This window comes from Hibiscus syriacus, unplaced genomic scaffold, assembly GCF_006381635.1.
Source record: "Hibiscus syriacus cultivar Baekdansim isolate YM2019G1 unplaced genomic scaffold, ASM638163v2 tig00110406_pilon, whole genome shotgun sequence".
NCBI lineage: Eukaryota > Viridiplantae > Streptophyta > Magnoliopsida > Malvales > Malvaceae > Hibiscus > Hibiscus syriacus.
In genome coordinates this window covers 111,415-125,010 of record NW_024062724.1, presented here as the reverse complement: position 1 = coordinate 125,010, position 13,596 = coordinate 111,415, and the positions used below count along the sequence as shown (strand labels likewise).

The window sequence follows — 13,596 nt, the reverse complement described above, 5'->3', positions numbered from 1 at the left end:
AGGGTAAGCAGTGATTATCACGGATGGATCAAGGAAGGCAGTTGTTTTTTTTTTAAATATTTATATCAATTATTTAATTTTACATTCTTAGAATTTTATATTTCGTATTCTTAAAATTTTACCATAATTTTTTTAAATTCGTAAGTTCCAGGTGATAACCGTTAAAAAAAAGCTTACAAAGGCACAAAGCATTGTGTATGTGAGATGACCGAGACATCCAAGTGCTTGAAGGAAACAAAAGAATGGCAGTCGGCAGAGCAGAGCAGCGGTACGGGCGCAAAACGAACGGAACGCGGTGTCCACTTAACGTTTGGGACTAATGCTTTGGTTGCCTTTTCTCAGCGTAAATAAATAAATAGATTGTACGTGTTGATGCTTTTCTTGGCCAAGCTTGAGTTTTAATTTTATCGGATCTTGTTTCCCGAAACCCTATTTGGATTTCCTTAGATGGGAACAAGAAGCATAAGCCATTGAAGGTGAGCTATAAGGCTGCTCATAAATTTCATTAGACTATCCCATCAATCAGAAACCGTCTGTTTGGCCTGCTAATTTTTGTCTTGCTCAACCATCGTATTACCCAATAAAACAACTCCTTAGTGTATTAGGTGATTTGTTCTTAGGGTGACCATGGATAATTTTGGCCTGCTTACGTTAGTATAATGGCACAATAATTATATCATATATTTTTTTTTACAAAAATAATTATATCCTATTTATGTGTATATTTTAATACTTATGACTTGCACGTGCAATTTCTTGATAGGCATAGCCTTGGATCTGGTGCTCCTTCACATCAGTTGCAGTCAGAGAAGTGGCCCTGGCATCTCCCAATATTATGTTGAATATGTTTCATTTTGTATTTCTGGACAACAAACGACGTCGTTTAATATTACGAAAACCGGTGCACGATTGAAAAGCATAGGGAAAAACACACCATTGGTCATTCAAGCATTACCAGTTCTTAAAGTTTTGTTTTGATTAAATCTGATTGATCTGGGCTTCACATGATTTTAGTGAATATTCCAGTGAGATTTTCTACATACACAAAGACTCTAACTCGAGATTTACTTAAATGATATCAAGTTGCTTACCACTTGAACCAACCCTTGTTGGTCAATAATCATTTTAGTTCTCAAAATTTATATATTATATTAGTTTAATCTTAATTTAATAAATTTAATCCTCTAATAAAATAACGATATGTTTGATTCCTATATATCATTCTTATCAATAACTACATGACTTAAAACATCAATTAAGGGTTAAGTAAGTTTAATTATATTTTTTAATAATTAGTTTCAACTACGGCATAAATTAAATATATTATTACCAATCAATTATATGACTTGACCCAATAATTAAGTGTTGGCCCTGATTAAATTTTTAATAACCAATGATTGAAATAGATAAACGTAAAGTTAGTGACTAAATTTGTAAAACAAAAGTTCAGGGAGAAGAAAAAAAAAAAGAGTTATAAGAGCTGGAATCAATGATGTAGTTTACCCAAAAGTATATTCTAAAATGCGCTTAACATCAACCATGACAAGTGGCATTATTAGAGTACTGCCACCGGCTCCTCCTCAACCAGTATTACCGACTCCAAATCTTAAAGGGCAAAAAAAAAAAAAAAACCAGAGTTCATCCACCAAAACTCTAGTTTGACTTGCCTTAAAAAATCGTCGGAATCGACAAAGGGATACCCTGGGAATTTGAATTGGAAAAACAAGCGTTGAAGATGATGATGAGCGGCGGTGGAACTGTGTATTGGGGAAGAAAAGAGGCAGCAGAGGGTAAAGGAGTGAAAGGAATAGTCGTGGTTTTTGCTTGGGTTTCGATTCACGAGAAACACCTTCAGAGTTACCTGGATTTCTATTCCTCTCTCAGCTGGAATTCCCTCGTTGCCCGTGCTGATTTTCTCAACGTGTATGTTTCTTTAATTGTTTTTATGGATATACATGTATTAGATTCTGTTTGGTTACATAGAAAGTAAATTAGAGTGGAAGAAGCTCCGTTTAGCTACTTTAATTGTCTAAATCTCGTCATTTAGGGGAAGAAATTCAGTGTTCCTTTTGGTGGTTCTTTGGTCCAGGTTTCTCATGAAATGGGTGTTTCTAGATGAGCTTGTGCTTCTATTAAATTTTGCAACCTTAGTTTTTTTTTTGGGATAGAATTTTGCAATCATAGTTAATTGTCAATGATGAGGATGGGTAGATAGATTGTGTGGAAATAATTAGGACATCAGCAATAAGTTGTTTGGTTTGGACGTGTTGGTGAGACTATATTCTAAATTGAATGTTCACTAGTGAATAGTGATATGAACAAATGAGTTGCTGGCTTTGCCTAGTTCACATAGGAGACGTAGCTTGTGTGGAGACTGTTCGTGGTGGTCTGTATAAGTTATTTGCAGGGCTCATGCATATTGGAACTTTGAGTTCTTTGGGACTATATGACTCGGACTCGAGTACCAGTGTTGAATACGGGTATGTTTCTGTCACAGTATGGCCAAAATTTCGAAAGTTTTCCCATGTTATTTGGAGGATCCTTGGAGGTCATATCTCTATATGTATGTGTCGGCCATGAATAACTTAACAAAAATGAAATGTTGGAGCAACATAACTTTGCTTTGTACTCGTCAAATCTTAGGATCTTTGATTTAGCATTCCTTTGCTACAATTTCAGCAAAAAATTTTCTTTGTTTTCTTTTACTGTACTGAAAATTTTCAGGTGCAGATATTATCCTGAGAGGGCTATGTCCTTGGCATTTGTTGTTCTAAATCAGCTTCTTGAGGTCTGTTTCATTAAGGTTTTTATCGCTGAATGATGTCTTAAATTTTTCCTAGAAACATAAACTTGCCTTTGGTTTTTGGATTGCAGGAACTAAAGATTAGAACTTGTCCAGTGGTCTTTGTAGCTTTCTCGGGTAGTCCTAAAGCTTGTATGTACAAGGTTTTTCAGGTATTAAAACTTTCGATAAAATTCCAACCCCAACAAGTAAAGACACTTTTTTGCTTTGATTTTCATGGCAGATGAAATAACTTTGCTATGTTTAATGTATAGATTATTCAAGAAGCAGGGGAAGGTCGGATTAATCCGGTATCCTTTCTTTTTCTTTTAGTTTCTCGTAGTGGTTTACTTATAATCCCTTTATAAGATCTCTAATATTCATAAACCTAACTGAAGTTTTGTCTATGATTCTGGTCCTGTAGATTTTGCAAGTGATCTGAATGCCCAGTTTGCTTTACATCCATCCATACGTAAAATACCTGGACCATCAAAACTTGTTTCTTGGATCGTTAAAGGCGTTGCTTCTGGTCTCGATGGTCTTTTTCTAACCGGATTTGAGTCTCAACGTGCCGAGTATTGGCAGACCCTTTACTCCTCTGTTGTAAGTTTATTAATCCCTGTTAACTTGTTGTGTTCCTCTGCTTCCTACGGCTAATTTCTCTCAGTCCTCATTTGTAGGACTTAGATGCTCCATATCTCATTTTATGCTCGGAGAAAGATGACCTTGCACCATATCCAGTTATATGTAACTTCGCTCAAAGCTTAGAGGATCTTGGAGCGGATATTGAGATTGTAAAGTGGAATGGCTCTCCTCATCTAGGTCGGTCCGTAACCATCTCTACTTTGTTATTACTACCAAGTATTGTAACTTCCATTAAGTTCTTATTATTTACCATGTATAAATATCCAGAGTATTTTCAGTTTTTACCGTCAATGCTCCTGGTTAGGGGCTTGCCATGCTAAGTCTATGCATGTCAACCCCTTGTCAAGGGCATTGACAAGAGTAAATTGGAGACTTAACATATTATATACTTGATTAATAAGGAAGTAAAGGATAGTCGGCCGATTTATACATAAATAACTCAGTTTATGTTATCTTTCTTGATTTATGAATGCCCGAGTGCTTGCTCGAAACTGACTGTGTCTTTTACCTTTAATATGTTCTGTTACTTGTGTGTTTGTTTGTTTGTTTTTTTTTTTTTTTGATAGAATTGTGTGTTTGTTTGAAAGTTGAGCTAATGTCATTCTTTGCTCTATTTCAGAACACTACAAGCATTATCCTATCCAATACAGGGCTGCTGTGGCCAGTTTCCTTCAGAAGGCAACTTCGGTTTATTCCCATAGGATCCGGAAACTTGGAGAAATGAATTGTATGCATGATGAGATCTCCGAGTTAATCTATGGCCTGCAGAAAGCAGCAGTTAACTCGAACCAAAGCTTTAGGAGAGTTGCCCTTGGACCTAGTGACCACTTTTTCTTGCCAAGTTTAACAAAATATCACAACAGTAAAGAGTCTGGATCTTTAGAGGACGAACAAAGCGTTCGACCGGTATCTGTACCTGTACAGCCGAGCATCAATGCTCACAGTGTCCTCGGTCAAATTCTCTTTGACGCTTGTGTTCCTAAGAACATCGAAGGCTGGGATGTTAGGTTTTCGAGTTCTGGTAAGGGACAGCCATTTGCATCTGCTCGAAGGCATTCGCCTTTCCTTGGTATCAAGTGCAATCGCCGTTCGAGATTATAATGTTCCCAGTGAGTCATTACCGGTCAAGACATTTTACAAGCAAAACAAATCCATCACTTAAATATGAATGACTCATGATTTCTTCACTCGAGCACCGGAAACGAGGTCGGAGGACCTTTTTGCAGAAAATTGTGTTGGTTAACTGTTCTTCTGCTTGTGATATAGTCCTCTGGCAAGAGGTGTACAGGTAGTCTGCGAACCATATTTACTATATGGTATATGAGGTATAGGATTGTGTGTATAAAAAACGTGGTTAACTGTGCTTGAGTTTGAGGATTCTAAGATGTGAATAGTTAAGTAGTAAGATATGTGCTAAGATGATATAATTTATATATTTTTGTTAGTGAACTTTGATTATATCTAAAACCAAGTCGTGTAAAAATTGATTTAATCGAAAATCGAAGCAGCCCATAATTATTACAAACATCAAAGCAAATGAAAACACACACACTTTTTTTTTTTTTGTCTTTGTTTATTGATGACGGTATTAATTTTAATTTGTTGACTCGACTGTCAATATTTTTTTTCTTATAACGTATTGTTATTTTCTTTTATTTTTTTATTTTCAATAAATATGTTTGTATATTACGTTTTTATTTGTCTTCGTGACACGTTTTTTGTCGTTTGATATATTTTTCGGTCGTTTTTTTATTTGTTTTTTTAAGGGTTGATTTGATATCACGTTGGATCAAGATGTCGGTTATATTATATATTATTGATCTTTCCTACTTTGAACTTTCGGAGTGGATTTGAATACTCGTTTTGAGTTCGTGGATAGTTTTTCCCGTCGCTCGAGTCTGATTTACGATTTTTTCGGTAGTCTTTCAATAGTTTGATTCCTAGGAGACTCCCTCAAAATTAAGTGTTCGGATTATAAAAAAAAGAGCTCAACTGGTGTATACCTTCTCATTTGGATGTTTGAATGTACAACTATGAAAAATACTGTGCTACTTTTAGAATTTGTCTGATACAATACAAAAGAGAGCAGCATTTCAATGCCATCTTATACTTCTTTATTCATTATGGTATCTCATCTTTGTACGAGTATATTAAAGAGACGTGAAGCAAAAAGCAAGCAATTAGTTAGTTTAACACCTTATCCGGGAGGGGATGAACGATCATGTCGTCGGCTTCGAATCATAACTTTGCCATTTGATGTCCAAAGCTCGGATCAACGCAAACCACAACCTATATGATTTGATAGTAACATAAAACGCATTATAGGCCTGATTTGGTTTTGCTTGAAACTGAAAATTTGTGCTCACCTTGCCAGTACTTTTGCCCGAATGCAAATGCTCGACAGCATCCGCGACCCTATCCAAACCTGTTAGAATCGAATTACAGCCTGTTAGGAAAGGGAGAAAACTAAGGCTTCGTAAATCGTATGGCATTGCTGTTAGAGTCGAATTCACTGCAAATGCAATGCTAACCGAGTGTTGGAGTTCAAGATATATGAATTAATTACCTTAAGCTTTCCTGAAGAATAAAGATGAAAGAGTCTAATCAGGTGTTGCTTCCAGAAACTGCTATACTGAAACAGGACAGAGCCAACCTGAAAACAAAAGCAACTTTCAATACAATCGAATCACGAGACTTCAAATGCCGAGTGCAAAGAAGACAACATAAGTGTATATATTGATACTTTTAAGATCACTGAGACAAATTTTACCGACTACATACCACAGTTTGACTTTTGGCCAAAAGCTTCTCAACAAGTCCAGGGTAATTCAATGGCATCCATCCATGCTTCTCTTGATACTGTAAATAATAAGTACAAAAGTATAAAAATTGCGAATATGGAGAATGAACGGCAACATATTCAATACCAACTACCAATTGGTCTAAGTCCCTTTTAAGCAAAGGTCATGAGTTCGGATTAGCAAATATCTCATCTTAAAAATGACCCAAAAGAGTCAAATCTGAGCTAATAGAACGTAAGATCAAACTCACAATCGTTTAAAACTAAAAGTTATGGTAAACAAAACCAACCTGAGAGATCATTCCTATCACAATGAGTCGTCCACGGATAGCCAAAGCATTAATGCACAAATCAAACATGTTACCACCAACACATTCGTACACAATATCCAGTCCTTTAGGAAACACCTTGAGAGCCTGGAAGACTACTGAGTAAGATGTTCCTTCCATGAAACCAACCAAATGCAGAAATTATCAAATGACAGCATTACAAAGCCTTCAATCAGATGGCAATCAAGATCTTAGTTATGCAAACTGTGGTGTGATCAGTCTCAGAATATGGAAATAGCATGGACGATGGATTATAAAATGACGCAGACTGATACCGTTAGTCACCAGCGTTTACACCGGCATAGATGTCTTTGAGAAGAACATGGTCTGATTCAAGAGGTAGTTTCAATGGTGCACTTATTACATGGGTTGCATCACGGAAATGATGAGTCAAAGTACGCACAACACTGAGGAAGAGCAAAATCGCTCTGATCAGTATCTTTAATTACTACAATCACATCCTATCTTCTATGATGGTAATTAAATGTTTTAATCAGCTTGGTTACTCCAATTCAGAGGGAGTATTGACGGGATTTTGACACTTTTTACGTACAGTTGCTCAAAATTCTGAGGAAGTTGGGAAGTTAAAGCAGCTTGGAACGGGATTTTGTTGTTCGTGGAACTTGAGGAGTATTTTGCTTATTCAGTTGCAATGGGCCAATACTGCAACCCTCTGCGGTTTGAAATCCATAGGCAAGCAAGAACCAGCTCTGCTTTCATCCGTTATCAGCTCGAAAGCACCTAGAAATATGCATAGAAAAGATATTACAATTGTACAAAAAATTATATAACTGTCTTTGAAGTAGAGATGCTAATAACTCGAATTCTTTAAGAATTAAACCCTTAAATAGATATACGATAATCAGTTAGATAACAAAATACAAATATATTTTACATACCACCGTTTCCATTGGAGTAAAGCCTCCCGTTAAAGAAACAAAATTGGGTTCCGCTTTTTCTCCCATCGCTGTTCCAACAAACTACGTCCAAGTTCAAAGTCAAAGGAACAATTTTCAATAGGTTAACGCTGAACATCCCAGATTCTTCAAATTAACTACACATTTTACCTCAGGACAAACAACATTGACACGAATTCCTTGACGCTTGTGAGGAGTTTGTGATCTAGTAAACAAGACAACACCTCCTGAAAAAATAAATAGCTTAAGCAAGTCGTAAAATTACATGCATAAATGTCTTACCTGGAAAATTTATAGACATGTATAGGGGTGTAAATGAACAGATAATTCGGTGAATCGTTCGTATAATGTTCGTTTATTAAGCTATATAAACGAGTATGAAAAAAAAATTTATGTTCACTTAATAAACGAAGAAACACGAACAGAGGTGTGCTCGGTTCATCTATGTTCACGAACAAGCTCGCTCGTTTATTTTTTTTATATTTTCAATATTAGTGAAGGTACATACTAAATTGAATATATGATAAATTTAGAGTTTAAACTATGAATCCTAATAAGTTTAAGCACTAGTTGTGTAGTTTTACTATTTTCCCTGTTATAGCACAAAAAGAAAACCTTTCACGTTGCTCTCTTTTCTGTTTTATTCTAAGTCACCAAACGATAAACGAACATGTTGTGAACGATAAACGAACATATTCACGAACGGTAAACGAATATATTTGCAAACATTTAAGCGCATCTTTTCACTAACATTAAACGAACACATTCGCGAATGTTAAATAAACTAACACGAAAAGTTTCAAAAATAAATAAACGAACACAAACACACTACTAAAAAATTAAAGAACACAAAACAATATGAATACCTTCAAAAATAAACAAACAAATACAAACACAACCTTATTCGTTCAAGCTCGGTTCATTTACCCCAGATATCTTTTGCATGTATCTTTATTAAGACCAAATGATTCCTAATATATTCATTTGCCCTTCCTCGCTCTAATCTCTATAAGTTATCTAAGAATTTTTAAATAGGTGATGAACTCAAAAATCTGTTCAGTTTGTGTTCGAATCCCTTAATATGTAGGCTTTCTTTATCCTCAAGGCACTACATGTTTTGCTAACAAAAATTTATGACAACATAAGATGTAAATAATACATTGTATTCGTAAACTACTCGTATTCGACTTTAAAATAACAATTCAATATAGAGTCCCAGAATCATTTGAGTTGTATTTTATGAATCGATTCTTCGTTTACATTATACCATCGAGTCAGTGCTTAAAATATCATGTCAAGTCAGTACTTAAAAGAAATGACAATGCCAACATACATCATTAAAATATGATTTTTATCATATCTCAATTAGTAGATTAACGTTCCACTCAGCGTTAATTTTCTAACGAAAAAAGACAATGACAATTGCCCAAAACGTGGTACTTTCCAAATATATGAAGAAAATTTCATGTCGTTCACACTTGAGTACCAGCAACATAACCTTTAAGTTTGATTTGACTGTACCCACATTCCACGCGTGGCTTTTGTATTTTTTTAATCTCTGAAACCTGTTCTCTGGTTCTTGTAATTGGTCGAAAAGCTTGGATTGTTGAGCATGATTGTTTGTTAACGCGCTTGTAAATTCCATGTCATATGAGTCATTTTCCTCTTGAGGTTAAAGTTTCGTGAATTTATAGAAGTTTTGGTTAAATTTAAATTGATAAAATGGTACGAGATAATGAGATGAATTCGTTGGTGTCTAGAGTAATGTGAGAATAATCTAACATATCTAAAGGAAAACAAATTCATCAAATAATTAATAGTGCTATGAAAGAGGTTGATCAAACTACTCAAAACTATGAAAAATTTGAAACTAAAGCTCAAATCGAGCCGTCCGGAAAAGTTGATAATTGTTCATCAAATGAACTATAACTTAGCAGTTCATCAATGATCTCTCAGGAAATGCATCTCAGCAAAGTACTGCAGATAACCGGGACTCCGTAAAATGTGCTCGGAGATGACGTAATGGAATCATCGATCTAGACGAATATGACTTCGAACTTGGCACAAGGGTTGTTTTCGATGTGGTTCCTAAGATCAGCATCATCTTTGAACTTGAAGGTATACAAAGCCTGTCTCTGTGTCAACCCAATAGGATATATTCTATATACTTTTAGTTCACCCCCTCTAATGCTTTCGGGTCTTTCCCATTTCCAAATAGGCTCATGTTTCCGAGTCTTGAAATGCATAAGAACTGAAGCCTCCAATGCCTCTAGAGTCATGTTTCCAGACCTGCTCATCAATGTCGGCAATAAGTATTTCCTCTGGTTTCATCGTTTATGGTTATGTTTGATGAAAGTCTAATCGTTACGGGATAAAAACGGATTGATAAAACGATCTGCGACAATGTACTAGTAGCTAAAAGAGTAGAGGAACTACCTCAAGAAAATAGAGTCCATCTCAAACCTCCCTCGCTCTCTTACATACAAATGATACAAAGTTTCCGAACCCATCTCACACTTGCAGGGGCGTTTCTGGACGTCGGGGTTCTTTTCTTCATCCTGCCGGAAGATGGTCGCCAAGTGAATGCACAAACGGCACGACGAATGAACTGCAGCCATATCCAAAAGGGCCTTGAAAGAATCTGACGGGCCTTCGTATTTCCACCTGAAACCACAGATTGTCAACAAAATTCAGCATGCAGAAACCAAAGTATAATCCGTTCACCAAAGAAGCCATGAAAGCAGGGGAGATGGGTGGGTGTAAGTAACTAACATATTCACCTTAATGATTCATTATAAGCATCCTGGTTTTCCGAAAGGTACTTCATCCTTTCTGCAACCGAGCCAACATCCTCCAATTCCTTAATATGTAAATATGAACCAGGAGAAGGAGCAAAATCTTCGATATTCGGAGCACCAACCACAACAGGTACGCTTCCTGCAAAATCTTAACATTTCCATTAATCTGATGACGAAACTGAAACCAAATCATATCAGACATTCAGGTTCAAAACAACACATGAATATAGGAATGTTCATACCTGCAACGAGGGACTGGAAAAATTTTTCCGTAACGTAATCCTCTTCATTGGAGTTCTCAAAAGCCAAGCTAAACTTGTAGTGTTTCAGAGCTTTGACTTTGTCCACTGCAAATTTACACGAAATATGTTCATGCACTACTTTACGCAGTATGAAGTGACACACAATTATGTAGCTGCTGCAGTTTAAAAGTACTGTTTTAACATAAATATGGATCACTATGAGTTCACCATTCTCATTGCGATTTCTGTGGCATCTACCATAAGAATCTATCTTGATATTCTCGTTTTCGAGCCTCACGAGAGCTTTAATACGAAAGTTGCGGGCTTCACAGTTAGATATGAAAGCAGCTGCAAGGGCCTTTTTAGTCTTGGGAAGCACCGGTGCCATGATATCATACTCCGCCCAGGAAAAATATCCGACTGGGACATCCGATGAGAGGCTCGTTGTCATTACATATTCATAGCCAACCCTAAATCCAAAGCAAAACAGAATGGACGCGTTAGTCTTACAGTGACTTCCTCCATTAAATCCACTTCCAACCCTAGGACAAACCCGATGATATAATCGGAAAATTTATACCAGTTACACTGGATTCGTCTATAACTCTATATTTCCAACAGAGAAGCATGTTAGATGTACGTGTTGAAGGGAATATCAGAGGAAGAAACACAAGTAGTTAATGGAGAATCAGCAGAAGTCCCACAATGGTTTCAAATAGAAGCAAGTCAATATAGATTGTGCTTACCCACCGTCGTGCCTGAGCGATATTAATATCGGGATAGTAGGCTGACGATTCCATAGAGAGCAGCACAGTAGGTGCTTCAGCTTTTGGATGCTGACTAATGATAGCATCAGGTTTCTTGCTCGGATGGGGTCCCATCTTACAACCCACCGCACAAGGCCGTTTCATCTCCTATAACACCAACAAGCTCTGGAACTCAGTAACCCGATTCAAGTCTAACAAGTTCAACATCATCAAAGCTGGGAACAATAACATGTAAAATCACAAGAATATTTCAACTCAACTACTAAATAATCTACTTCTAAGCTCATAACGTACTAGTTTAACACATACGCGTGCATGCATAAATACGTAGCTACATGCTACTTACATGCATGCAAAATGGAAAGAAGTGAACTAGCAGAGTAATATACAACTTAAATGTTCTACATAAGAAAAGAATATAGGAAATGTCTAGGATGAACTTACACATACATGATATACATACAAACATAAAATGACGAGAGAATTAGAGCGAAATAGCAAAAAAATATACAACTAATGTAATACAAGTCTAGAAAAAATTATATGGCAAATACATACACATATACGGATGCGGAGTTTTTAAAAAATTTAGAAGGCGAAAACATATTATTAATAAAAAAATACATAGCAAATATCTAAAAACATATAATAATTTAAATTTTTAGGAGGGACAATTGTCCCTACCCGCTCCTTTCTCGGTCTATCCATGTATACATAAAAGAACATTAGAGACATATATATATATACATACATATAGAGTGAAGTAGAAAAATAATATAGATCAAACTATTGGATTTGTCTACGATAAACTTATACGTAGGTACATATCGACATAGATAGGTAGGTAGGTAGACATATGAGTGTGTGTGACTTCCAAGATAATTCCTATGACATTAGCAAATATTATGAAGAGTGAAGGCATGATCTTCACTCAAAAGCAACAACACAAACATAAAATATTATCTAAATTTCATGTATTATTTATTATTAAATTATGGTGAAATGAGTAAATAAAAGACAAATCACTCTGAAAAAAGGTCAAAATCTCAAAAGCCAAAGGTTCAAAAAATCGAAACAAAAACCTGTTTCTGATGATAAACCAAGATGGGATCGTCACTAAAATTCCTTGAATAAACCACGACATCTTCTCTCTCGAGCCACTCCTCACAGGTCAAGTTACGATGACCACCCAAAGCTCGAATCCAAAAATTTCGAGCGCCACCAACCTTTAATCGACCAGAAGAGCGCGATTCACGGAACATCGCGGGCAACGAACGGAAACGACCCAGAAAACCGATTTCAGCAATGACGAGAAGGGCGAGTAGTAAAGGCATCAAGGTTAACCATTTCTTGTCGTTGGAAGCTGATGTAGAATGTGATAGCCCTTCGGCTATGGGCAACCCTTCATGGGTTCTTGCTCCTCTTAGATATGGCACAATACCCATCAAGCAAAAGAAGAAGAAGAAAAGTCTTTCCTCTGTTCTGTCTCTCAATGCATTAATGGGAATTAAATTTGAAAACCAATGGCTCCGAGGGAGCGTTGAGCTTCCGGTTTATGGCTTGGACCGCCGGCTAGCTGTTGTGGCGGAGGGAGTTAGTTATGTGTGGCTGAAAGGAGTAAATAAAACACGAAAGACTCTCTCCATACCAACTGGTCATCCGCGCCAATTTAGTTGCAACGGCAGTTGGGATGATAATATCAGCAGCAGCGTGCTTTATTATTATGGGTAAATTTTATCACAAAAGTTTATTCTTCTCTTATTTTTCCCATTAAGCTTTAAAAGTTTTCAATATTTTCATTAAATTTATACAATAGATTTTTTTTGTCACTCCGCCGTTAAACGGTTAATGTTGTTAAAACGACATCGTTTTGAAAAAACAAACAAAAATTTAACCAAAATAATGTCATTTAGTATCTATATAAAAACTCATTTATAACATCATTAGTGAGAAAACAATAAAGTGATCAATGTATTAAGTTTAGTGAAAAGATTTAAAGTACAATTAGTAAAATAGGAGAGAGCATAAAATTCAGTTATCAAGTTTGTAATTTACCTTACTAAATTTTAATTAAATAAATAAAAAATTTAAATATCTTATAAAATCATAGAAGCTAAGACTAAGGTGGCTTTTGGTTTTAGTGGGAATTGGAATCTAATTATACCACTTTTCTATGTTTGGTTCAAGTTTTTCAAGGGAATTAGAATCCCTGATGGAATTCAATTCCATCAAATGAGAGAAAGTGAATTACATCAAAAAAATGGATGGAATTCAATTCTCTTGTTGGAGGGAATTGAAATTTGACCATACTATTCT

General features: G+C 35.9%; 2 protein-coding genes and 1 pseudogene across 2 annotated transcripts; 1 reads left to right on the top strand and 2 right to left on the bottom strand.

Moving 5' to 3' along the window:
- Nucleotides 1-1,583: 1,583 nt before the first annotated feature.
- On the top strand, nt 1,584-4,858 carry LOC120123952. The gene is made up of 7 exons (XM_039142725.1): nt 1,584-1,923; nt 2,731-2,788; nt 2,875-2,955; nt 3,058-3,093; nt 3,188-3,385; nt 3,463-3,604; nt 4,047-4,858. The coding sequence occupies exons 1-7, from the start codon at nt 1,736-1,738 to the stop codon at nt 4,526-4,528; spliced, it is 1,185 nt and encodes a 394-aa protein (XP_038998656.1). The 5' UTR covers nt 1,584-1,735; the 3' UTR covers nt 4,529-4,858.
- An 807-nt stretch (nt 4,859-5,665) lies between these two features.
- Nucleotides 5,666-7,774, bottom strand: LOC120123951 (annotated as a pseudogene).
- A 1,678-nt stretch (nt 7,775-9,452) lies between these two features.
- Nucleotides 9,453-12,911, bottom strand: LOC120123950 (glycoprotein 3-alpha-L-fucosyltransferase A-like). The gene is made up of 7 exons (XM_039142724.1): nt 12,363-12,911; nt 11,260-11,300; nt 10,742-10,983; nt 10,514-10,618; nt 10,254-10,410; nt 9,910-10,137; nt 9,453-9,762 (listed from the first exon to the last, which is right to left on the bottom strand). The coding sequence occupies exons 1-7, from the start codon at nt 12,723-12,725 to the stop codon at nt 9,510-9,512; spliced, it is 1,389 nt and encodes a 462-aa protein (XP_038998655.1). The 5' UTR covers nt 12,726-12,911; the 3' UTR covers nt 9,453-9,509.
- Nucleotides 12,912-13,596: the final 685 nt, after the last annotated feature.